Raw genomic sequence first — 22,856 nt, 5'->3', positions numbered from 1 at the left:
AGAAACACATTCAGAATAACCACGTTCCACGCAGCTGTCTCTGGGGCCACAATGACCCCACAGATCTCTGGATGCTGAAGGTCATGCTCTTCTCCCTCTACCCCCACCTCCCAACCCACGCAGCCCCAAACCCCTTTAACTAACAGATTTTTTTTTTTTTTGAAAGGGTGCCTGTGAGTTCCCCAGGCCCTTTTGCTAGCCACGCTTTGTATGTCTTTAGCAGGATACCAGAGGCACTTGTTAAAGCTAATGCATCCCCTGCAAACCCATTCTCACCCTGACACTTCAAGGCTTTATATAGAAACAGGATTTTCTAGTCTTACACCAGCAGCCCCTATTAACACTAACCCTGTGCACACAACTGCCCCTAATCTGAAAAGGCCACTCTGAGTTCGACGCTGCTCCTTCCCCCACCCCTTCCCCAACCAAGAACAGCCGTTTTGTTCCATCAGAAAGCGCCTCCTTGTCCCAGCACCAGAATATCTTAAAGATGTTAATGCAGAAAAGAGGTTTCAGCGGAATTTATTTTCTTTTGGAGGAGGAGTAGGGAGGAGGAGAAGTAGGAGGGAATCTTTATTTTTAGCTCCTTCTGCGGCTGTTCCTCCGAGTCCCAAGTGTACCCCGGCTCTAAAGGGCTATTCTAAAGGGCTATTCTATTCTTCGCGATAATAGTAGGGAGCAGCATCAGATAGCGCGGCCAGGGGAGCACAGAGCAAAAAGCGGCTGGACCAACGATTCCGAGGCCGCCCAAACCCTCGCCCACTTGCTCAGAAGTTCCAAACTCTAAAATTCTCGAAATAGGAAAAAAAACCGTGAAATTAAATTACGCCAAGTTTCCATATTTTTTTAAAAAAGAGATGACCTCGGAGGATATTCTTATGGCTTTATTCGCTCGCCCCGACACCCCTCAGCCGCTCGGTGGAAGACGGGAACCCAGGGATCCGGGGCAGCCAGCTTCCTGGCCGGGGCCGCTCCTGGGCCTCCCGCCGGGGGGTCCCCCAGAGTCCCGGCAGCCGGAGGGACGGGTGGGAAGGACACTGACCTGTGTGCGTGGCCATGGGCAGCGGCGACTGGAAGTACTTGCCGGGCGGGAAGTGGGCCGGGTGCTGGACGGCCGGGCCTGGCGGGGCGAGGCGCGAGGCGGCGGCGGCGCTGCGGTGGCCCAGGCTCCCGCGCTCGGAGAGCAGATGAGACGGCGGAGCGAAGTCGCGGCCATCCATGCCGGGGCGCCGGCAGCGGCGACTCCGGCCCCTAGCCAGCCGCCGCCGCCGCCCTCCCCGCTCCGCCTACCGCTCCCCCCACTGCCGCTGCGGCTCCTCCGCCGGACGCCGGGGCCCCGACAAGCAGCGGCGACCAGCCCGCAGCGCCGGCAGAAGGCGCGGGGGAGCAAAAAGAAACCGAATCCGAAGCCGAACGGAACGGTGTTGGGGAGAGCAGTGGGATGTTCCCGGGGAGAGCAGTGGGTTTGCCTTTTTTTTTTTTTTTAATAATAAAAACAAAACAAAACTGCTAATTCAGTGATAGTAACGGGCAAAGCAGCCAAGAAGAGATCCGGAGTTAGGGATTAAGTCCTTCAGCGGGTCGGCCGGCTGAGGTCTTCCCGGGCTGGCCAGGTGCAGTTCCTGCGATCGGGGCTCATAGTCTGTGGAGTGAAGGAGAAAGATACTGTGATTCCGGCTCCGGGGTCCCCCGCGGCGTCCCCGCGCCCCCTCCCAAAGCGGGCTTTTTCAAAGTGACCCGACAGTCAGGCTGGATGTCCAGGGCATCGAAGTGCCCGAAAGGAGGGAGGAGTTAGCGGGGAAAGGCGAGGTGCAGACACACAAAGTCACTGAGACAGACACCGAGTCACTCCAATGGATGGACACATGAACACAGCAATATCGATGACCCATCCAGATACACAGATCCGAAAACACACAGGGACATGCACCCACACAAAGATCATAATGATAATGAACACCCCCCCACACACACACACAAATTAATGAAATCCTACAATGTCATTCCTTTCTATAACCCCCTCCTCCTTTCTTTCCCCTCCTCCTTACTCTGTCTAGCCTGGGTTCCTTGTCCCTGGTTCGAAGATGTTTCTCACTTGGACAATAAAAACCCAATTCTATGAAGCTGTTTCTTCTTTTCTCCATCCCCCCTTCCTCTCTTTCCCTCCCCCCCCAGGTGTCTCCAGTAAAATGGAATTCTGTTCACACTTGTTTTTTAGCCTCCCTCTCTCTCAGAGGTCCTACTTTTACTGCATCTCTCTTAACCGAATAACCATGCTAATTAAGCGAGTAATTTTATTGATTGTAACTCAAGAGGTTGCTTTAAAAAAAAAAATAACCGGCTCTTTTTCTTCCATCTGCCTATTCCCCAACCATAAGTGATTTGTACCCCATTCTTTTGAACCTAGGAACACCTCAGTCACTTTCCCTACTTCTCTCCCCCCCCCCCAATACACTCATCTTTGCTAACCTCACCTGAACTGTGGAGCTCCCAAAACCCTCAAATCCCAAATTCATTCTCTGCTCCCCACCCCCACTGGTTACCTAGCGAGAACTGCAGTGATCAATCCATCTCAAACTACTCCTTTCTTTCTGGAACCTAGAGGCCCACAACCCAGGGACCTAGTGAAAGGTGGGAATGTATTCGAGTGCAAATGATTTTAATTCACTTCCCCCCTTGACAAATAAAAGGTTTTCTCTCACCCCACTCGATCCCTCTTCCCCCAAAAGAATCAAGCGGACAGCACTCCAGGTTAAAGGGTTGGGGGAGGGGGCAGTGCTCCAAGGACCAGAAACTGGCCTTTTGCAAGGATCCATCCAGCAGCTAAATTTCTCCCTTTAAAATCCCTAGCTGTGAGAATGGGCGAGAGGGTAGATCAGAAGGTTAAAACTGCATCTCTTTTCTGGAATGTCTTGGTCCTTCCAGAGACAGATGAAGGGGAAAGAAAAATCCTCAGCCAGCGGCCTCTGCCGTTTCCCTTTGCATTTCGGCTGGGGATTCCCACTCCGAGGGTTGAGCACCCAGACTCAGACCAAACAGTTATGTAAGCGACTTGCTTTGCAGGCGCTGCAGCTCACACATCGGTCTTTGGCTCCTTCCCACCTCGCTCGCCAGACCAACAACAGCAAATCTTCCCTTCCACACCTGGGAAAAGAGGGGTCTGGGGCCAAGCCGGTCCCACTCTACTGCCACTTGCTCCTGATTTCAAGTCTAGAAGGGGTGTATAATAATCACTCCACCACCATCCTTTTTTCACCCAAAACCTCTCCTATCCACCTCTCTCCATATTTTCAAGTTGAATTGCAGTTACTCCCATTAAAACAAAACCTGAATCGATTAACGAAGCCCGGATGAGGCAAAGAAAAGAGCCAATCTATATTGTGCACATACATGTGCATTATTATATGTTTATATGTGAAAGTTAAGTCCCTGCCGCCTAGGCTTTCTTTCTTACCACTCATTCATTTTGAGTATTTTTTTCCTTTCTTCATCGCATTGTTTTAGTGTTTAATACCACATCTAACAAAAGGAGACAATAATAGGTTCAATATTCTTAATAGTGAATATAACAGAAAGCCCTTATGAGTTTGGTGTGTTTTTTTTTTACCACCCCATCGTGACAACAAAGTGATTAAGATGTTTTTCATTTCGTGAATACCATTTAAAATTGTTATATTTAATGCTCTGAGTTCTACAATGTCTTATTTGCAAGCAATTTTGTGTCTGATTTAATCTATAACCGAAAACTTAATGTATTAAGTGAATACATATTTGCTCAGCTGATAAGCTTTTTTCATATTTACACGAGGAGCTTTTGCATTGTAAATACAAGGGGACTACACAATGAGTTCTCTTTGTCTTACAACTTCACACAAAGGGGCTAGGGGCTCCCCTCCCCCTCCCCCTCCCTGGTGGAGAGCCCGAGCTATCTCCCTCGATCTAACAAATATTTCCTAGTCCTCGGAGGCGCTGGTATGGGGCCAGAGTAGGGGGAGAGAAAGAAAAAAACATCTGAAAACCCCTAATGGGGAAGTGAAGATCTCCGAGCTAGTAAGGCCTACTTTCAGAGACTCGGGAGCTAACTGTCCACGCAGGAAGTGAGAGATGAGGGCCGCTGCAGGGCAGACCCCGGAGTGAGGAAGAGACAGAAATCGAGAGAGAAAGGAAAATCTCCAGTTTCAAAACATCGGAGACGGGAAAAGAAGGGGTTGTAGAGATTGTGTATCACACTGAGAAAGAGTCAAACTAAAAAAATCTGAGAGAACCAAGGATAGAAATATTGAGATTCTGGAGACCCGCGCCGATTCCCCCCCCCCCCTTTTTTTTTTCCTTTTCGTTCGGTCGCTCCTTTCTTAAAGCAAATCGAAGGTAAATTATATTTATGTTTAAGATTACTTCGTGACGTGTTTTTACTTTTTCCTATCCAAGAAGGAACCGCTTTTCCCCAGTCCTGGATTCTTCCTGGAAGCTAAGGCTCAGATTCGTTCAACCCCAGAGTTAATAAGGTTCCCCGGGAGGCAGCACGGGGAGAACGACCCAAGCAGCCGCGGCATGGTCCCCCCCCCACCCTCAGGGCCCACCCAGGCCCGAATCGACCCTGCCACCCCCATGATGCCGAAGCCTCCCTCCACCCTACGCCGATCTCCCTCCAGAGGTTAAAAGCCCGCGCTGGCGTCGCTAGTCCAGCTACCACTTTAGCTGCTCCCCAGTCAGGGATTCTTCCCTTCTCCCACACCACGTTCCGCTCATCTCTGCTCTCTAGATTCCGGGGAAGGTGACTGGAAGCTCTGAATGGAGCGAGCAGCAACCTCCGCTAAGGCTCAAACCCAGTCACGTTTCCCCAGACAAGCCGGTCGAGAAAGGAAAAGGAGAATTAGTGTAAAAACCCGAAGGAAGGGGTTGTGAAAGAAATAGGAAGGAATGAGCGCGAGCTAACTTTATTTCTACAAAAGGGACACAGATCCCGCGTTCTAATAAAACAGTAAAATGAAAAAATAACATTTTAAGTAAGTCACTAAAAATGAGGGAGAAAGAAAAGACACAAAGGGCTGAGCCTGGCGGCCGCAGAGTCAAAAAAACGTGGGCCCAGACAAGCCCAGCGCAAGCCGCCGCCTTTCTTCGGCAACTCTGCCCAGTGGGACGGTTTGTTTGATTTCTGAGCTCGGGAGAAGCATTCAAGGGGCCCCTCGGGTCCTAGTTGGTCCCAGAGTCAGAACCCAGTTCCCTTCTCGCAGTCGCCAAGCCTGCGTCTGGTTGTAGTTAAAAACACGGGTTGTGATTTTTAAAATAAACACAGTTGTTTAAATTAGCAAAAAAAAAAAAAAAATTACAACCCAAATCACTTTCCCCCGGCGCATCAAGATCCATTCTTCTCGAGGGTCCCTCCTTCTCTCTCCAAGAGTGCACCCAGCTTAGGCCCCGGGCGCTCAACTGCCTAGTCCAGGGTCGTAGAATGCTAGGGCAGCGGAGCTGCAAAGGGAGAGGGAGCTTGGGGCTGGCGGAGGGAGCAGCAGGCCGCTACCTGCACCATCTCTCAATCGTCCGGGAGCAGGGGTTAGGCACCAAAGAAGTGTGCTTCCACTGCCTTGGGGCGGAGGAGATATTCCCAGGCTCTCCTCCAGCCCTACTCCCCCTCCCTCAGGAGCCCGAGGCCAAGGGAACCCAAGTTGCCAGAACCCGCTCACAGCGAATTGCACAAGCAGCTCGGCTGCCCTATCCCCTACCGCGCGGGGATCTGGAGCTCGGGAACTGCACCACTCCAGAGAAAACAAAAGAAGATGGAAAATGCAAAGGCAGAGTATTCTTCTCCTTTCCAAGAAACAGAATATCTCCCCTCCCCCTTCTCCACGTAGCAAGCCAGGTCGTCTCCTCTTTCTCCCCAGAATCCCCCGCTTGAAAAACCCCAGGCCGAGGGATCCCGCTACCAGGCGGGCTTCAGCTGCAGTTTCGGACCCCGAGGGGGGGAAGAGAGAGACTAAATGTAAAAGCTGCGTAGATTCCTGCCCCAAAACACAGCTCTCTTTCAGCACCTTCCCTCTCGCATCCTTTACAACTCCCCCCAGACCAAGAGACGTCTTTGACTTTCTCAAACGAAAAGTGAAAATTACAAAATTAAATGCTCCCTTAAAAAAAAAAAAAACAAAAAAAAAAAACCACTTTTCTCGCGGAAGGACAGAAATTTACATTTCTATTTTTCCTGCAGATTTTTTTCTCCTTTGGAGATCTTTCTTCAGAAATAAGGCACCGGGGACTGAGGGAAGCCAAGGGAAGGTTCCCTCTCCCTGTTCCCCCAGACGGTGAAGCCCAAGCGTCCCCACAATCACCTTCCTCGCAGGCAAAGTCTTACAATGAATCTTTTTTTTTTTTCTAGCAGTGGTAGTAGCCGGTAAAACATAAAAAAACTGAGATTGCTGGGAGGAAGGGGGGTTGGGGAAGGGACGACGGCAGGAGAGGGAGAGAGAAGTTGGGGCGGAGGGAGGGCATTTTTTTTTTTTTCGTTCAAGTAACAGTGGACATAATTTTCCAGGGAAGCTGGGGATCCGTTTGCTAACGATATTAAAAATAAGCCCGGCCTTATATCCATGGGCCAATCGTGACCTAACGAAAATCTGTTTTCTTTATTATTTATTTTTAATTCTAAGTGTATAACGAGGCAACAACCGCTCAGAGCAAAGCAAGGGCGCAGAGAACAGGGTGGGGGGGGAATTTTAAACAAATCAATACGATTTTTGAGAAGAAAAAAAAAATCGCCTGCTGTCGACATTATATATATACATATACACACGTGTATATATATTATGTAATATATTTCTTCCATCTCCACAAAAAAAAATCTGCTCGACATTATAACGAATCATTTTAAAAGAAAATATTTAAAAATCACAATCCTGGCTTTCTCCTTAAAAATTTTTAAATTCCCAAAGAAAAATAATAATAATAAAAAAGACAAAAATTTTAAAAATGAAAGCAATTTCAATTACTTACTGGAGGCTGTTCCCTGGATACAATTGAATGCAATACAATTAAATCAGTAAATGTGACTTTGTTTTGTATTCCTATTGGTATTTTCAATGTGCTGACTGTCGCACTGTAAATGCGCCGCTTCCACAACAACGACTATATAGCAAGCCCATCCAGAGCGGCTCTCAAACCCTGCAGCTCAGTCCTGAAAGCAACTCTCCCTGCATACTAATAAGCTCGTGCCACTCACCCAAGATGGGCCAACTCGCTGATTGGTTGCGCGGCCCTCCACTGTAATAAGCTCGTGCCACTCACTCGGCGTAAACAGGCCTCCCAATAGGCTGGCGCCGAGCCAAGGAGCTGCCAATCAGGGAGCAGCAGGGCTACTACTGAGCCCAATGGCGCCTAATTCAAGCGGTGCAACTGCGCAGCTTCTCTGCGCAGATCAGTACTTGGCTGAATGAGAATGTGGAGTAGCGAGGAGGAGGTGGAAATGTGCGAGCGTGGAGGCGGCTGGGGACCCGGAATTTTTTTTTTTTTTTTTTTTTTGTCTTCACATTTTAACGACGGCCGAAATATTGAACTATGGGAATCTGTGGGAAAGTCGAGGATGAAACCACACCATCTTTTAAAGCAGATGTAAACTTTGCAGTGTGTGTGTGTCCGGTGCACGCGCGCGCGCGTGTGCGCGTAGTAGGTAAAACTGTTTCGGTGAATCAGCGAATTGATAGGCCCGGACTACAAGCAGAGCTGTCTTCCAGGGCTGTCACCCACAAGGGCAGACCCTCTCTACTTTAAAAGCCCAGGACGCTAACCCCCGGACTTGCCTGCTTTGCACTTGACTCCATCTCCTCCCCCATCCCTCCTTATGTCCGATGTGGCCTACGCCCCGCTTCAGTTTTCCCTTGAGGACCCCCGCCACCGGGTTACACCCCCTGCATAAAGTTATTTCATTTCTTTTCAGACAGATGGTCTTTCTCCCCATCCCCCCCCCCCATCTGATTCTTAGTATAAAAGGGACAGCAAACAAAATGGGAAACTGAGAATAGTCTCCAAGAGGGAAGATGATGCTTTCCTCAACTATAATCAAAAGGTGAAGAGCTAAGCAGTTATAATAATCTCTAGTCTTTTGTTGATGTGCAGAAACCTCGCTGTGTGCTTCTAAATAGCCACTTCGCTGGACACAATTCGATAAATTCCCCTCCTTTAAAGGGGAGAAAATCCTTCAGAATAATTCCCTATCTTAATCAGAAATCATTTTTTATATCCCCTGAAATTAGTGCTACGCACTGAGGCTTCTGGGACGCTGCACAGTAATTAGTATTTGTTCCCAATCTCACTATTGATTCTCGAGGAGAGCTAACGGTAGTATATTGAGGTGGATTATTTCCTCTTCTTTCTGTTTGAGAATCTCTGCTCCCCCCCTCTGGAAAGATTTTTTTTTTTTTAAATTAGAAGCTAGACTACATACACCCACAAGCTATAAAAAGTGTTTCATTAGGTCTGGGCACAAAAGGGTTAAGCACAAGAGTTGATTTTTTTTTTCTCGATTTCTCCTCCAAACCTCCCCCCCCTCCCAGTCCCTAGCTCCTTTTCCTCCCCTCCCTTCTCCTTTGGGATGCTTGGGATTGGTTGGCAAAGTGCCAGCCCGCTGTCAATCACCAAGTGTAAACAGGGCGCTGATTGGCTGTTGTCCAGTCCGCACTGGGCTGCCTGAAAAAAGCAATTACTGGCCCGGCGGTTTCAAGGCGGCCCTTTGCCGCTGGATAAAAGGAGATAAGTTAGGGACGGTTTCCAGGATCCCCGAGGGTCGACCCCCACCGGCCCCGGAGCCGAGGAGTAGAGAGAGAGCGGATCAAAGAGAATCCAGAGAGAGAAAGGGGAAGAAGACTGAATGCCACAAACTGATTTCTACATATTTATTTATTTTATTAAGCGCGTAAAATTGGTGGGGGGGGGCCCCTGTGGGAGGGCCCGAGGGTTGGGGTACCGGCTGGGACTCCGGGGACTCCCCTTCAGCCGTCAGACTAGGACTGCGTCGGGGGAAGGGTGCAGTCTCCAAACTGGGGAAAGGAGAAACCTGGGATGGCGGGGCTGCTGCTCATCCCTCTTCCTCGCCGGGGTCCCAGGGGATGCGGGGCAGGAGGAGGGGAGGAGACGGGGAAACTGAGTGAGGAGCCCAGTGGTTCCGCTGCGGGAGCCCTTCCCCCCGGCCCTAAAGCCCAGGTTCCGAACTGGCCCCGAGGCGAGGAGGTAAACTGGAGAGTACAGGAATGGAGGGGGATTGGGAGGAAATTCATCCTCTGTCATCCCCGGAAAAAGCGATGAAAGAAAGGGTCCTAGTAAAAGGCACTGGGAAGCGCCTCCGAGTGGGACCCCCCACACCCCGAGGGAAAGGGGGCAGATGGATCGCGCAGGGGACCGGAGACCAGGATCCCAAAAGCAGACAGCCGGCCACTCGCGACTCCCCCCTCCCGCTCTTGCGGTCAAAGATCCTGGCCGAAGCCCCCCAACTGGGGCAAGGGAGAGAGCCCAAAGGGAGAGGCGGCGGCGGCGCGCCGAGGCGGTTTTACCGCTTCTGCTTAAGGAAGTCCCGGCTCCGGCGACTGACTGAGAAAGGGGGGGCGATCCCAGGTAGCCCGCGGGGCGCGGGGCGGCAGTTCCGGACACGAGGGGCAGGAGACTTTGGCGCTTTCAGATTAAATAGATGTTTGTTTGTTTTTTTGGCGGGGGGGGGGGTAGTGTTTGCCATTGTGTGCTTGTGCTAAGTCTCCCGATGGGTTGGAGATGCGGAATAAATAAATCCCCATAAAGCGCCCACGAGATCCGATTAGCGTGCGGCTATTCATTAGGCAGGGAGATGATTGAATGAGGTCTTGCTAGGCACGGCCCAACCCGGCTAACGGGATGTGTGCCGGGACCCGAGACCCAAGATGGAGAAAGCCGGAAAGTCCGAGCCAAGCCCGAGAAGAGATTGGGGTCTGAGGAGCAGAGCCGAATTGGTCAAAAACTTGAGATCAGTGAGAAGAGTGAGATTTCCAAATTCGAAAGGAGATGAATGGAAGAAAGCCCTAAAGGACTGAGCGCTGGGGGAGGGGAGGGGGCAACCGATTTCCTCGTCTTTACTGGAATCTTTTCTTGCCCCAAATCTCAATATTTGCCCCAGAAACTCATGTCTGCACACCAGAGTGTTTTCTGTACACGGGGACGGGAGAAGGGGGGAGGGAGTGTCCTCAGTTCCCTGGACTATGCAAGGAAAGGTTCGTTCATGAAGCCCCGATTCCCGGGTCCCTGGCCGAGATTTGGCGCTGCTCGGTTCACTGACACCAGTGCACCAGAGGCAGGAGACACCTCCCTTCTTCTCCTCCCCCTCCCGCTTGCCTGCTTTGCATCCCCAGGTTGTGTCTGTGCTACAGACCCGGGTGCAGCGGAGAGAGGAGGGAGAAGAGAGCCGAGGAATTTGCTTCTAGCCAAGGCAGCGTGGAGAGAGATGCTGTTATAGAAAGTGACAAGAGAAAACCAGGAAGGACTGGGAACAAATTCTTTAACTACCTGGATCAAGTCCCCTTGGAAAAAACCAAGGCTCACAAGATCTGCTGAGCAAAGCTAGAAAACCCCAGTCCCAACACTCTTCCTTTATCCCCTGAATTTTCCAGTTTGCAACGGGTTCTCGCCGCACATAGTGTCCTTCCAGGACCAATCACAAGAAGGAAGTGAAATTCTGGGACCCGGTCCCTAATTTTACCTATTATCTTTTTACACAATACACTGATTTCTCGGTGTTAGGGTCCTAGACCCTTATCTGGCTCTGTGGTGAGACTCTATTGTATCTCTAGTCGAACTATGTCGTCTATCCCTTTCCTCTTTCCTTCTCCCCACGAGCTCTCCGCCTGCCTTTTCTCCCACTGCCTTCCTCTCCCCACCAGAGAACCTAAATCAGAAATCCAATCTCAAAGATGCCCATTCGAGTTTTAGAAATAAGAAAAATGAGTGCTGTTTAGATCTAAAAGCAAATATCTTTTAGGCAATGTGCACTTCACAATACAAATTAGTCTTTTTTTGTAAAAGGAGACACAGAACTGAGGATAGGAAAGGACTCGACCTTTTCTTAAAACATCTGCTTTCCCCCTCCTTTTTATTGCTCTTATTCTCCCAGCCTAATCATACAAGTTCCCACTCAGTCTACTCTTGTTAATGTATCCTTCCCCTCCGCTCCCCATCCTTGAGGTTAAATTGTCCGATTTTTAAAAATAAAACTTTTTCTTCAGAGGAAAAAAGTACAAGGGGAAGACAGACAAAATAACTTCACCTAATACAACCACAGAGGGGAAATTTCAAGTTTGATGGGTTTTTAGAGTTGTCTGCTTAAAAAAATCAGTAAATTATCAGACTGTTACGAAAAGGAACTTTGGGCCTTGCTTGGACCCGGAAGTGGGGCTCAAGCCTCTGTCCCTCTCTTTGCTGCCCTTTGTCTGAAGGGAGGGGAGGGGAGGGGAGCCCTTAGCTTTTCCGGTGTCTGACTGACCCTCCCCTTGGTCCTGGAACAAGCAAAGAATCTAAGGGCCAGGAGGGGCTCTTGGAGCCCTCAGCCCTCCAGGACTTAGGGGGAAGGGGCCTGGGCGCTTAAAGAATTGTCCAGGAGCCCTGGAGCGTGGCTGATGGACCCTCCCCCCACCCAGCGGTGCTCCAGTCACGGGTTTAAGACTATAAGGGGGCCAGAAAATGCCCCCAACTACCTAGGGAGGAGGATCGAGGAATGAAAACACAGCACAAAGGGAAAGAGATGATTGGGAGGAGGCCGAAGACCCGAGGGGCAGTGGAAGAACCTCTTGGGAGGGGGAGCAGGGAAGCCTACAAAGGCTAAGATATACACAGGGGTAATACTTTGTTTCTATTGGGTTTGTAGTTTCCCTCCAAATTCTTGAATATCCGGCAAGATCAATACTAGTCAATTTTATTTTAGAGTGGCTTGGGGGTTGCTTAAAAAAAAAAAAAAAAACAAATTTAAATCACGTTTTCTTTCCTACTAGCCCGGCCCCAGACTCCCTTTCCACACACATACACATTTCGAATAAACAGAAACTTGCTTTTTCCCCTTCCTAATCATAAGGGAAATGATTCTGGACGTGGATGGGGACGAATGAAAAACCTGCAGTTATCTTGCTCCCTTTAATTTTTCCCTTTACTCTAGTCTTTCCATCCCCCTGTTTCTTTTTCTTCTTCCCATGCTTCCTCTTTCTCCTCCACCACCACCTCTTCTGTTCACTTAAAAAAAAAAAAACTGGGATTGAAAAAAAATATTGTTTCAAAACAGTTGTTACAGCAAATAGCTAGAGACAGGGCCTGTTGTATACAGCGAGGCTGCTGGCAGATGCCCAGCCCAGAAGAAGCGGTCCGCCTTGCCCAGTTACACTATACTACCAAAATAAGATCACTTTATTCCGCTCTCAGAAAGATGCAAGGGTCGGACTAGCCCAAAAAAGCTCTGGCTAGGAATATATTTGGATGGTCAGCAGCGGGATAACCTTCCGGTTTTCCTCCCTCCCCTCCCCCCACTTCCCCACTTATGCTGTCCAAATCTAACAAATGCTTTTAATTTTACAGGAACACAATGTTGATACCCGTAGAATCTCGCCTTCCATAGAGAAAGGTGTATGGGGGAGGTGAAGGGGGGAAAGGATTGGAAGAAAAGGGTGCAGATAATAAGGCTGGGGGGAGGTAAATATTTACACTTGGGAGTCTGGGTCGCAGCTATCTCCTTCATTTTTGCAAATGAAAGAGAAGGCGCCTAGGAGTCTCCTTCCGCGTTCAACTCCAGGAGCCCCTCTCCCCAGTTTAACTCCAATTACTAGAGAAGCCTGGGCAGGTTCGATTCTTCCCAGCCCGGAAAACCAAGATAAGCAACGATATAAATGCGTTTCTCACTTTTTCCCACTCTCCTTTTCTATTGGGGCCTTTTCTCCGCTCTTTTCTCCCTTCCACTTCCCGTAGCCTCCCAGTCTGCAGGGTTCCTTATATCTCAAGGCTCATTAGATGTCCGGTTGTTGCCCCACCCCATCCCAAGGCCCTGGTGGCAGGAGGCAGGGGAGATCTAGACAGGCCCCAAGGCCCCCCAAACCTCCTTTGATAGAACTGGAAATTGGCCCGGGATTGGGTGGCGTCTGGTTACATATTCCAGACCCGGAGATGAGTCGGAGAACCAGATAACCCTCATCACTTCCTATTAGCGGTCATGCACTGAGACACGTCTCCCGGGCCATACCGAGTCCTTCTCACCGCCCCGAGGTGCGGCTCTACCGCGCACACCTTTCCTGGCACACACGAGCTCGTGGCTCCCAGACACCTCGGCCACCCACGGTGTCCCACCTAGAGTCGGGTCAGACCGAGGCCCAGCTCTGCGCGGGCCCAGGTATTCTCCCGGGATGCATTCTCCCGGGAAATCCGCGGTGTTCTCCACCTTCTGGCCGCGCTCGCCCCTTTCCCCACGCCCCCGACTCCCGGCACACACGCATCACTTCCACCTTCCCTCCGCCCGGTCTGGCCTCGGGAAGCCCCCGCAGAGTGGGAGGGGGCCAGGGGAAAGGCTCCGAGGGCTTGCTGCGGCCGGGGGCGGGGGACAGAACCGCAGAAGGGAATCCCCAGGAGGAAGGGAAAGTGGAGCTCGAGTCCTAGAGTGGTAAGATCCATTCCACTCGAGTCTGAGATTCTTTGCCGAATGTCTGCAGTCCCCGGGTGCGCCTAGCCACAGAAGCAAGCGCCATCCCATTAGCGAACACGACGTAAATAATATCCGACAAAACCCACCACGGGGGGGGGGGGGGGGTGTCCTGTGAGTTACACAAAATTGTGAATTAACCCAGTGCACTAAATAAGCGCCTAATAGAGCCGGATAGATGCAAATCTACGCTTGGGTAATTGTATGTTGGGTGTCTTTGACTAATGCGATTGTTGGTGCCTCTCTATTGTTCTGAGAGCCATTAGTCAAAGAGCAAATTAGAAACAATTTCTTGACTACGAAAAATGACTCAATTCTTCCTAGCGAAGGGTAGGAAGGAGAGAAAGGAGCCATTGCAGGCCTTTCCGCTAATCTCCTCCGTAGTCACCTGGGAGTGCCTCAAATCAACAAGCATTAAATGACCCCAAATTTGAAGGGAGTAAGGTAAAGGTAAGGGAGAAGAAACTCCCTCTCCCAACTCCCCCCCCACCCCCACTCCCACTATACACACACTTGACTTGTGGTTTGGGCTTTGACTGGTCGGGAAAAGATCCAAGGAAGGAGATAGAGCAGCCAATTCTGGTCCCCTTAGGCCCGGATAAGAGAAGCACAGGTCCCCCAAACTCTTCTGAAACCATCAGGGACAATTTTCCCAAAAATAATTCGTAAAGTCTGTATTCTTTCAAGATAAGTAGGGCAAAAACAAAGAAATAAAAGTGAAAACAAATAGGACCCTGAACTAATGTCCAATGACAATCTACAGAATTTCTATCCCCAGAATTTCGTCTTTCACAGTGTTTCCCCCACCCCAACATGATCTAGGCCCTTCTGCAGCTGATACTACTAGAAATTAACAGCAAACTGAGTCTGTAGGAAGAGACCCTCTTTGAACTAGCTGATGCCTAGAATACATTTCTATTGTATTATTCTTTTAACCAGGGTTGTAAGAATTGGTGTACTGTAGGCCGAGGTCTCCGATAATTCATCAGACCATTTCACAGATGTGTACCCTGTAGAATTGCCAAACGATCGACTCTTAGGCCTGGGTAGACTATGCTGAAAGAGAGTAGAGAACACCAGTGAGTAAAGATGTTGTTTTCCCAGATAGCTAGAGGTTTGGGGGGTGGAGGGGAATGTGGTAGGTAGGATGAGGTTTGGTAGGTCTGTGCTTTCATGTGCTTCCCAGGAACAACCTCAAGAATCTAAGGTGGTTCTCCCTTAGGCCACACCTATAAGAGTAGAGGTGAAAAGTCCCCAGTAAATTCCTAGGGTTCTTTCCAAACATTTGTAGATATGTGTATATGTGTGTGTTTGGGGGGGGGGGTTCTCAGCATAGTTTAAGTTCTGTTTCAGCATGTTTATCCAAAACAGAGGAAAAGGGGGTAAAAATCTCAGCTATGTCATCAGGAGGAGCCCCTGAAGGGAGAGTGTGACCTTTGACCCTTGCCTGCCCCTGAGGTAGCAGGCTACAACAGGCCAAAGCAAAAGAGAAACTGTCCCTTTCAAAAATTGCCCCAGGGAAACATCTCAGCCTCCAGTTGCTCTAATGAACAATCCAACTCCATATAGATGCGAGCCTGAAGCTCCATCCTTTCATTACTTGCCAGGGTAAGATAGGCCCTTAGGCAGAGGCCTTAAGGCCTCTACAGACCTCTTCCCCTATGTCTGTCAGAGATGGGAGCTTCTCCCCAAGTAGTTCCCTACCTTGTTCAAGATTTGAGTTCAGAGCTGATATGGAAGGGAACTTGCTGGCAACAGAATAGGAAGGAATACAGAATCAAGGAACAGAAGAAAAATAAATATAACTGCAGGACCCCGAGGGAGTTTGGATCTGTCCAAAAGGATACCAACCCACATATATACAGACACACACAGGATACATACTAGCCCTTTCTTTAGCTCAAAGTTAGAACTTGGTTTTCTGCTATACTTTATATCCCAGACTCTTTATACAACCCCCAGAGCACTGCATTGATTCCCCAGAATCAAAAGCTCCATTTCTCTTGGAAGCAAGGGATCTCTGCTAAGAATGAAGGACAGAAAAAGGGCTGGGATTCATCCCATGACCTGTGCACACATTTATATATGATACACTTCTGTAGGTTCAGATCCATATACACATAAATACAGACACAACTGTGCATACATAGTAAGGCAGTGTAAACAGAAGATTCAGACATTGTGAGGTGGGGTGGAGTTGTAGGAATAGCCTTGAGATAAAGACTTGGATAAGTATATTTTCTCCTTTTTTCCCCCTAAGGATGATGCATAGTTTTAATTTTTATTGTTAGTTCGTGCCAACCAGATCAGGAGTCTGCTTTCTTTACCTCCCCAGCTCAGTGAATAATGCTTTGTTAAATGTGGGGTCCTAATTTGTAGCTAAATCCATCCCACTGTATTCACAGGGACAACATAATTCAGTATGCTTGTTGTGGGAGGTTATCAATGAGAAAACCCATCTGGATTAAATTCAAGTGATTTTAATAAACAGACAAATCTATTCCAGCACCACACTAACTCGCCCCCCCACCAAAATTAGGGTCATTATGATTGTTATTGTTGTTATTAAAGGGAAGAAAAGGGACCGTAGGGAGACTAACAGAACCATTAGGGTAAGAGGGAAGATACTAAGAAGAGAGATTTTCAGAATCCAGATTGCTGAGGACTCTAGAAATTAAAATCGAGTGGTATAGAACACCCTCCTACCTTCATTCCCTCAAAGCTGTACCTTCCATTCCTATTCTAGCCACTGCCCTCAGTTAAATTTCCCCTTTCTCCCAAGGGGAAGAGGAAGAAGATTGTACAATCCAAATTTGTACAATCCAAATGAGGTCACTAATGGAAAGAAGAAATCAATGCTTGGTCCTGGCAGATATAACTCCACTCCCCTGGCCCTCAACATATACTCTTCCACAACCTCAGGGGCTGGTCCCTACTCTAATTTAGAAGGCTCAGTCCTCTGTGGAATCTGCTAAAATGACGTTAGAGGTGGGCAAAGAGATCAATAAATAGTCTTAGAAGCTGCAAAAGTATTTTTTGAAGGGACATGTAGATGTGGAGATATTTGATAAAGCTTATAAGCACATTGCCTGGCACTCATATATGACACATATATGTTTTTTTCCCTTCCCTTCTCTTCCTTGTGGAGCCGTTGATATTCAGTATATAAAAAGCACAGTATATAAGATACATTTGGGGGAATATATACGTGTATGTGTGCACACACACTCTGCTAAAATAGTAAGTAGAAAGCTGTCCTCCTAGTCATAAAGAATTGAGTTCAAACCTGTCCCTTTTTACATACAAGCTGTGTGACCCTGGACAAGGTACTATCTCTCAGTGCTCCCAAGAAACTCCCTAAGATTAAAGATGACCTGCATCAGCAGAAAAAAGTTCTTTAGCAGAAGGCAATGAAATCAAAGGTACAATTGTTGTTGGTTTTTTAAAATTGGTATGTTTTATACACATGCACTTTTCACTAACAGGGAATGTGACATCATGAGGATTGGAAAGACCTGAGTTCAAATCAGTCTGATATATATACATACTATATATATATATATATATATATATATATATACATACATACATATATATATACATATACATACATACATATATATATATATACACACACATATATATAAAACATGATAATTGGTTATTCTTAAGAATTGCTGACTGTACACAATACAAGGAATTTCTACCCTTGTAGGTTCCTGTACCTGTAAAATCATAGGTCCATTCCTTCTTAACCCCCTTCCCCTGAGAGCAAAATTAAAGCACTTTATCCAGTGTGGATTCCAAGAGAAAAACAATAACTGATCCCTAATTTCCTTGATCAAATGGTGAGAGGGAAGAGTGGTGAATGGTTACTGCTAGAAATTCTTATAGGTAATAGGCTAACTTTGTAAACACTCTATTGATTGACTACACTTGGGTGCTCTTGACGGGGAAAGGAGGAAGGGAACGGCTTTTATATCTTTTCAGTTGCAGAAATAAGGAAATGGGACAGTTAGCTACTGACAGAAAACTATTCTTAGGCAAAGACACCAGTGAGAGAAGTCTCAGTCCTTCCATAAAAAAAAGTAGAATGGTATTCCCTGCATTTCCCAGTAAAGCTCATCCCCCCCTGTTAAAGAACCACACTAGAGGTGAGCAGAAAGCAGGCTTCACTCCCCTAAGTACCAGCTTATTTCTAAGACTATTATGTATCACTATCAGCGTAGGTCTGGAATTAGGAAAGGGAGTGGATGAGTAGGAAGGAGTAGACTTTGGGGAGAAGTCAAAATAATTTCCCCCCAGGATTCTCTGATATTATACCTAAGGGGTTCAAGTACCTACCTGACTCATCACTGGCTAGGAAAGAGAAAATATCTGGTAGAGTTATATCTCTAATTTTTTCCCCAGTGGTCTTTCAGGCCCGATCCTTTATTTTAAACTGGGCCATATCAGAACTGATAGAGGAAAGTTGTACTTAGTTGCTGTTACATTCTCTTCTTGCATAATATCACTGTGGCACAAGACTCACAGCAGGGAATCCCGATCCATAAAAGAGAAGGAAGGAAGGAAGGAAGGAAGGAAGGAAGGAAGGAAGGAAGGAAGGAAGGAAGGAAGGAAGGAAGGAAGGAAGGAAGGAAGGGAGGAAGGGAGGGAGGAAGGAAGGAAGGAAGGAAGGGAGGGAAGGAAAGAAATATCTGCTTGGTATTGCTATCCCCTTATCGGCCTCCACCGCAGTTTTGTGAATCCCAACTCTCAGGAGAAGGGGAAAGGAAAATTTCTCTGAGAAGGAAAGAGAACTGCAGAAAGGGAAAATGTCAGCTATCACTCTCTCCCATCATTTCCTTCTTTCCTTTCCGCCAGGATATGGAAGAGCTCGCTGCAAACTCCCCCCCCCCCCACTCCCCCGTATCGCCCCCCATCCCCCGCCTTTTCCAGGAATTGGGAAAGCTCCCTCCCCCTCGGGATCCCCCACTGTGAGGAGCCAGCCTGGCCGCGGTCTTTCCCCAACCTGACCCAGCCTCTCCGCCAACCCCGACCCTAGAGGGCAAAGCGGAGGGAACGAGGCTGAGGGGTGGGGGCGGAGAGGAGAGACCACGGGAGCTCCTGCCAGAAAAAGAGAAGCCCACCGCGAGTTCCTTGCTCCTGATTCTGACACACAAAATGTGACACACGAGCAAACACATGCCGAGCATGCTCCTTATCTCTGCCAGCACACACGCGCGCGCACACACACTTCTTTCCCTTTCTGTACAATCGTCACCCGCCCACGGACTCCCCGAATCCTGCCTCCCTAGACGCCGAGCCTGCATCTTCCGCCCCCGCCACGCTGCGAAGCTCAGCAGCCTTGTGGGTTCCGGCTCCAGCGGGGGATGTGAGAAGTACCGGGGCGAGGGCAGAAGCAGCCCCCCCGGGGGCCCGCTTAGCGCCGGTGCGAGGGCTTCCAGGCCAAGCCCGGGATCTCGCCGCGTCCCCGGCTGCGGAGCTCCAGGCGGCACGCACACGCACACACACACTCACACGCGCACACGCCCGCTCCTTTCTTACAGCAGACTCCCAGACGCGGAGCCAGTCCCGCTTTGGGAGGATTTTCTTTCTTCCTCACGTCCCAGTTTCCCCAGCGCTCAAACTGCTCACTGCCCTTTGCACTTCTGGGGCCCGGGGTCAGGGATGGGAGTGGAGCGGGGCAGAACGCCCCTCTTTCTTGATCCTTTTAAGAACTAAAGCCGAATCCGGGGTAAGGGGCTTGCACAAAAGCGACTACATCACAAACCCGCTTCATCTCCGAACCTCCCTTGTACGTTTTCTACCCTGCTCCAGGGGGAAGGGGAGAATATTACAAGCAAGAAGCTCCGGAATCGGCGAAATAGTTGCGTATTTTAGCTTTTACTCCGAGAGAATGGGCTAGTGGGGACCCCTCACGCGACCTACCTTCTCCTCCCTCTTCCCCTCCCTCCTACAGCTTATTTTCGTCCCCCTTCCCGCACCTCCTGGAGAGAAAACAGGGCCAGAGCAGGCGCGACCACTGGAGCCTCTTAAGTGCAAATCTCCTGTTTCTTTCCTTCTGAGCTGGAACCTGGGGCTAGCAAAAAAGGGCAATCTATTGCCAATAGCCACGTCCATTCCTCCGAAATCATTTAAAGAATTGTCTTCCTCAGTAGTGCAAATATACTTCCCAATCAACTAATTCACCCAGCTTTGCTGCCAAATGAATGCGATTCTTTTCAGGCTATTGGGGGTAGGAGAACAGAGATTTACCTTCGGCGGGAAAACTCCCCCCCAAAGGGATATTATTCCCTCATAACCTTTCCCCTCCCGAGACTGGGGCGAGGATGGGGGGGTGGGGGGGGGGAGGATGGCGTGGCTTGGCTGCAGCAAGAAAAAGATGCGAACCAAGGTTCTCAGTTTCCATCGCTGCTGGTTGGTTTTGTTTCTGGACTGGGGTCGAGACGCTGGTCCAAATTGCGGAGGAACCGAGGAACCTGTAAGGTCTGCCTGCGGTTCCTTGGGAGCAAAATTTCATGTTTAAAACAGAAGGAAAATGCATCCAACCTCCAGTCTAGATTATTTTAAAGCTTTCTTTAAATCCTAGGCCCTAACCAAGAGGCAGGCTGCAGAGGAGAAATTAGCTCCCTATGCCTATCCACTCTGCATTTTTGTCTTTATTGTTATTGTGATTTAAAATGTGCGAAATGCAAAGATGGAAAATCTTTACCAGATCAAGGAACGAATTCCCAAAGCCTTCCTGACGCCCAGGCGCAAATCTGGAGGACTTCCCCATCCCTTGGGATGCAGCAGCTGAATATATATGTATATATGTGTATGTATTGTCCATTCTTTTATATATTTTAATAGCTTTTATAGCACATGCAAAAGATTTTTGAGTTAGGACAAAACCCCAGACAAATAAAAAATAACCGCAGGCACAACTGAGGCAGTTATTATATATGTGTATGTATATATAAATCCCATGGTGTATATGAGAACAAACATGTTTAGTTAAAAAAAAAAAAAAAACAGAATAAAACCATCTAACCCTGACGGATGGCTAGAGTCCCTGGGCTGGGCTGTAAAAAATATTTCAGAAGCAAGATCGGAGGGTGGGGTGCAGAAGCGCAGGAAAGTGGGGGGGGGGAGGAGAGAAGATGGAGGGTTTGCTTTTTTTTTTTTTTTTTTCTATTTTTTTCTGAAAAAGATCCGATCTAGGGAAAAGGGTTTGAGAAAAGTTAAAGGGAGGTTCCGGATGAGCGAGCCATCTCTGCCTGCATGGAACCCGTTGGGGAGTAGCAGCTCCGCGGCTGGGGACACAGAATCGGGTGGAGATGCTTAAAGCTGAGCCTGAAACCCTGCTCCGGGACTCTACCACGTTCCAGGCAGCTTCAATCTTCCGAGCGGTAGGGGAAAACCGAGGCCGCGCGTATTTCTTCGGGAAAGAAGGGCTTGGAAAGGACAAACATCGATGGTAGTGGAGAGGGTAGAAAGCTCGAAGGGGGGGGGGGACCTCCCCTCCCCATCTCCAGAAGGAAAACCCCCTACATCGCAGGAGAGGCCACGCGGCAGAGAACGAAAGAAGAAATGCCAAGCCGCCCCAATCCAAATCAAAGCCACCTACCGGGATTGGCGGTCCACTCAGAGGATCAAGGTCCTGGCGGAATCTCCCGGGGGAGATGGCCTCTCCGGACCCGAATCCGGGGTCGGGGCGGGGGGGAGGGGGGGGCTGTTGCACAGCACGAAACACCTCGAAGACTTGTCCTGAAAGGAGGATCCACCCCCTCCCCCAAGTCAAGTGGGAGTTGCTCTGAATCTCCTCTCGAGCCGGGAATTCGGAGGGTTGAAAAGATAACTTTTTTTTTTTTTTTTAAATCGAGATGTGAGATTTTATTTTATTTTTATTTCTGTCCTCCCGAGGCCGCGGCTCCTGCGTTCCCTACCTGCTAGTGCTGAGTAAATCCCATTCCATTAGAGCGGGGAGGCGGCCAGGCGCTCCATAACCACAAATTTATGGCATGGGTGACGTGCTTCCCTCTCCCACAATGGGGCCCGGTGACATTAAACAGAAAATTGATGAGAGAGAAGCGAAATCTAATCTCTTTTCCACCTCTACGCCATTTCTTCTTGCGTTTTCTGGTGGGGGGTTAGTTGGGGGGAGGGGAACCGGGAAGGAAGAGAGACATCGCTGAGTTCGCGGCACAAGGTTATTCCTTCTTAATTCATTTTTCTTTTAAGGGAGGTGCGGGGCAGGGCAAAGCGGGGGAGGGGTGCGCCTGGCTTTAGCCCCCGAGTGGCCGTCATATGATCTCTCCGTATATTTTCCAGAGGAATCGCAGCTCCCTTTTTGCGCTGCCCACTCCGAGGGAAACGTGGTGGGATGTGAGGGTACAAGTAGGGAAGGGCACTCTACCCCGCAGAAAAATCCCGTGGGGGGCGAGGGGAGAGATGTGGCCGGGAAGAAAGAGACAACGGCTATCTGTGTCGCGCTCAACTGCGGCCATTGCATCTCGCTAACTCTCTCCCCCCACCTTCCACGATCCCAGCCCCCGGGAATGGCCCGCCTTTCTCCCCAGCCCCCTTTTCTGCGGCTCTCCTGAAGCGAGTAGCCCCTAGCCCGATCTCCGGGGCTAGAAACTTGAGAATGGGGTGGGAGGGCAGGGCCCCCCAAGAAACTCCGAGTACCTGGCGGAAACTCGGTTCTGCAGAGAACTCCGCATATCGGGCCCGGGTGGAGAGCCAGAGGCTGCAGAACGCCCCACAGAGTCCCCTCCGCCCTGCCCCCAAAATCCAGTTTAGCAACAGAGAAAGAAAATGACCACACGAGACACTCTTGGAAGTGCTTGCCAAACGGCAGCAGCGCTTTACTGCCCCGCGACCCGCCTTGCTTTACCTTCGCCTGGCAGCGCATCCCTATACGGCGCTTTCCCGTTTTGCACCCGGCGGTTCCTGGCCCGGGCCCAGGGAAAGAGAGCCCGCGGAGCTTGGAGTTCGCCGCCTTACTTTCTTAAAGGCGCCGCGCCGCTGTGGCCCTCGCAGACTGCCTCCTTCTGTTATCTTCTCCCCCCTCCTCCCTCCGGTAGTCTTTTGTCCTCGCAGCCAGAAAGGTCCCTGCTGGGAGACCGCTGAGCCCGGGAAGGGATGCAGGACCCAGCGGTCCTGCACCGGGGCGGGATGCCGACCAGCGCGCGCG

The 22,856-nt window shown here is 49.5% G+C and overlaps 1 protein-coding gene across 3 annotated transcripts in view; it reads right to left on the bottom strand.

The window, feature by feature from the left end:
- BAHCC1 (BAH domain and coiled-coil containing 1) overlaps window positions 1-22,370 on the bottom strand; it is a 171,630-nt gene extending 149,260 nt beyond the window's left edge. For 2 of the 3 annotated variants that reach the window (XM_031965624.1, XM_031965626.1), the window contains exons 1-2: window positions 6,985-7,201; window positions 1,043-1,642 (exon numbers count right to left, since the gene is read on the bottom strand). In XM_031965624.1, coding sequence (XP_031821484.1) covers window positions 1,043-1,220 — 178 coding nt within the window. In that variant the 5' untranslated portion in view covers window positions 1,221-1,642; window positions 6,985-7,201. Of the gene's footprint in view, window positions 1-1,042; window positions 1,643-6,984; window positions 7,202-21,287 lie in introns of those variants that run through there. The other variant, XM_031965625.1, reaches the window with a different exon arrangement.
- Window positions 22,371-22,856: the final 486 nt, after the last annotated feature.

Source organism: Sarcophilus harrisii, chromosome 4, assembly GCF_902635505.1.
Source record: "Sarcophilus harrisii chromosome 4, mSarHar1.11, whole genome shotgun sequence".
Taxonomy (NCBI): domain Eukaryota; kingdom Metazoa; phylum Chordata; class Mammalia; order Dasyuromorphia; family Dasyuridae; genus Sarcophilus; species Sarcophilus harrisii.
The sequence above is the reverse complement of the archived record's forward strand: the minus strand, read 5'-3'. Positions and strand labels throughout refer to the sequence as shown.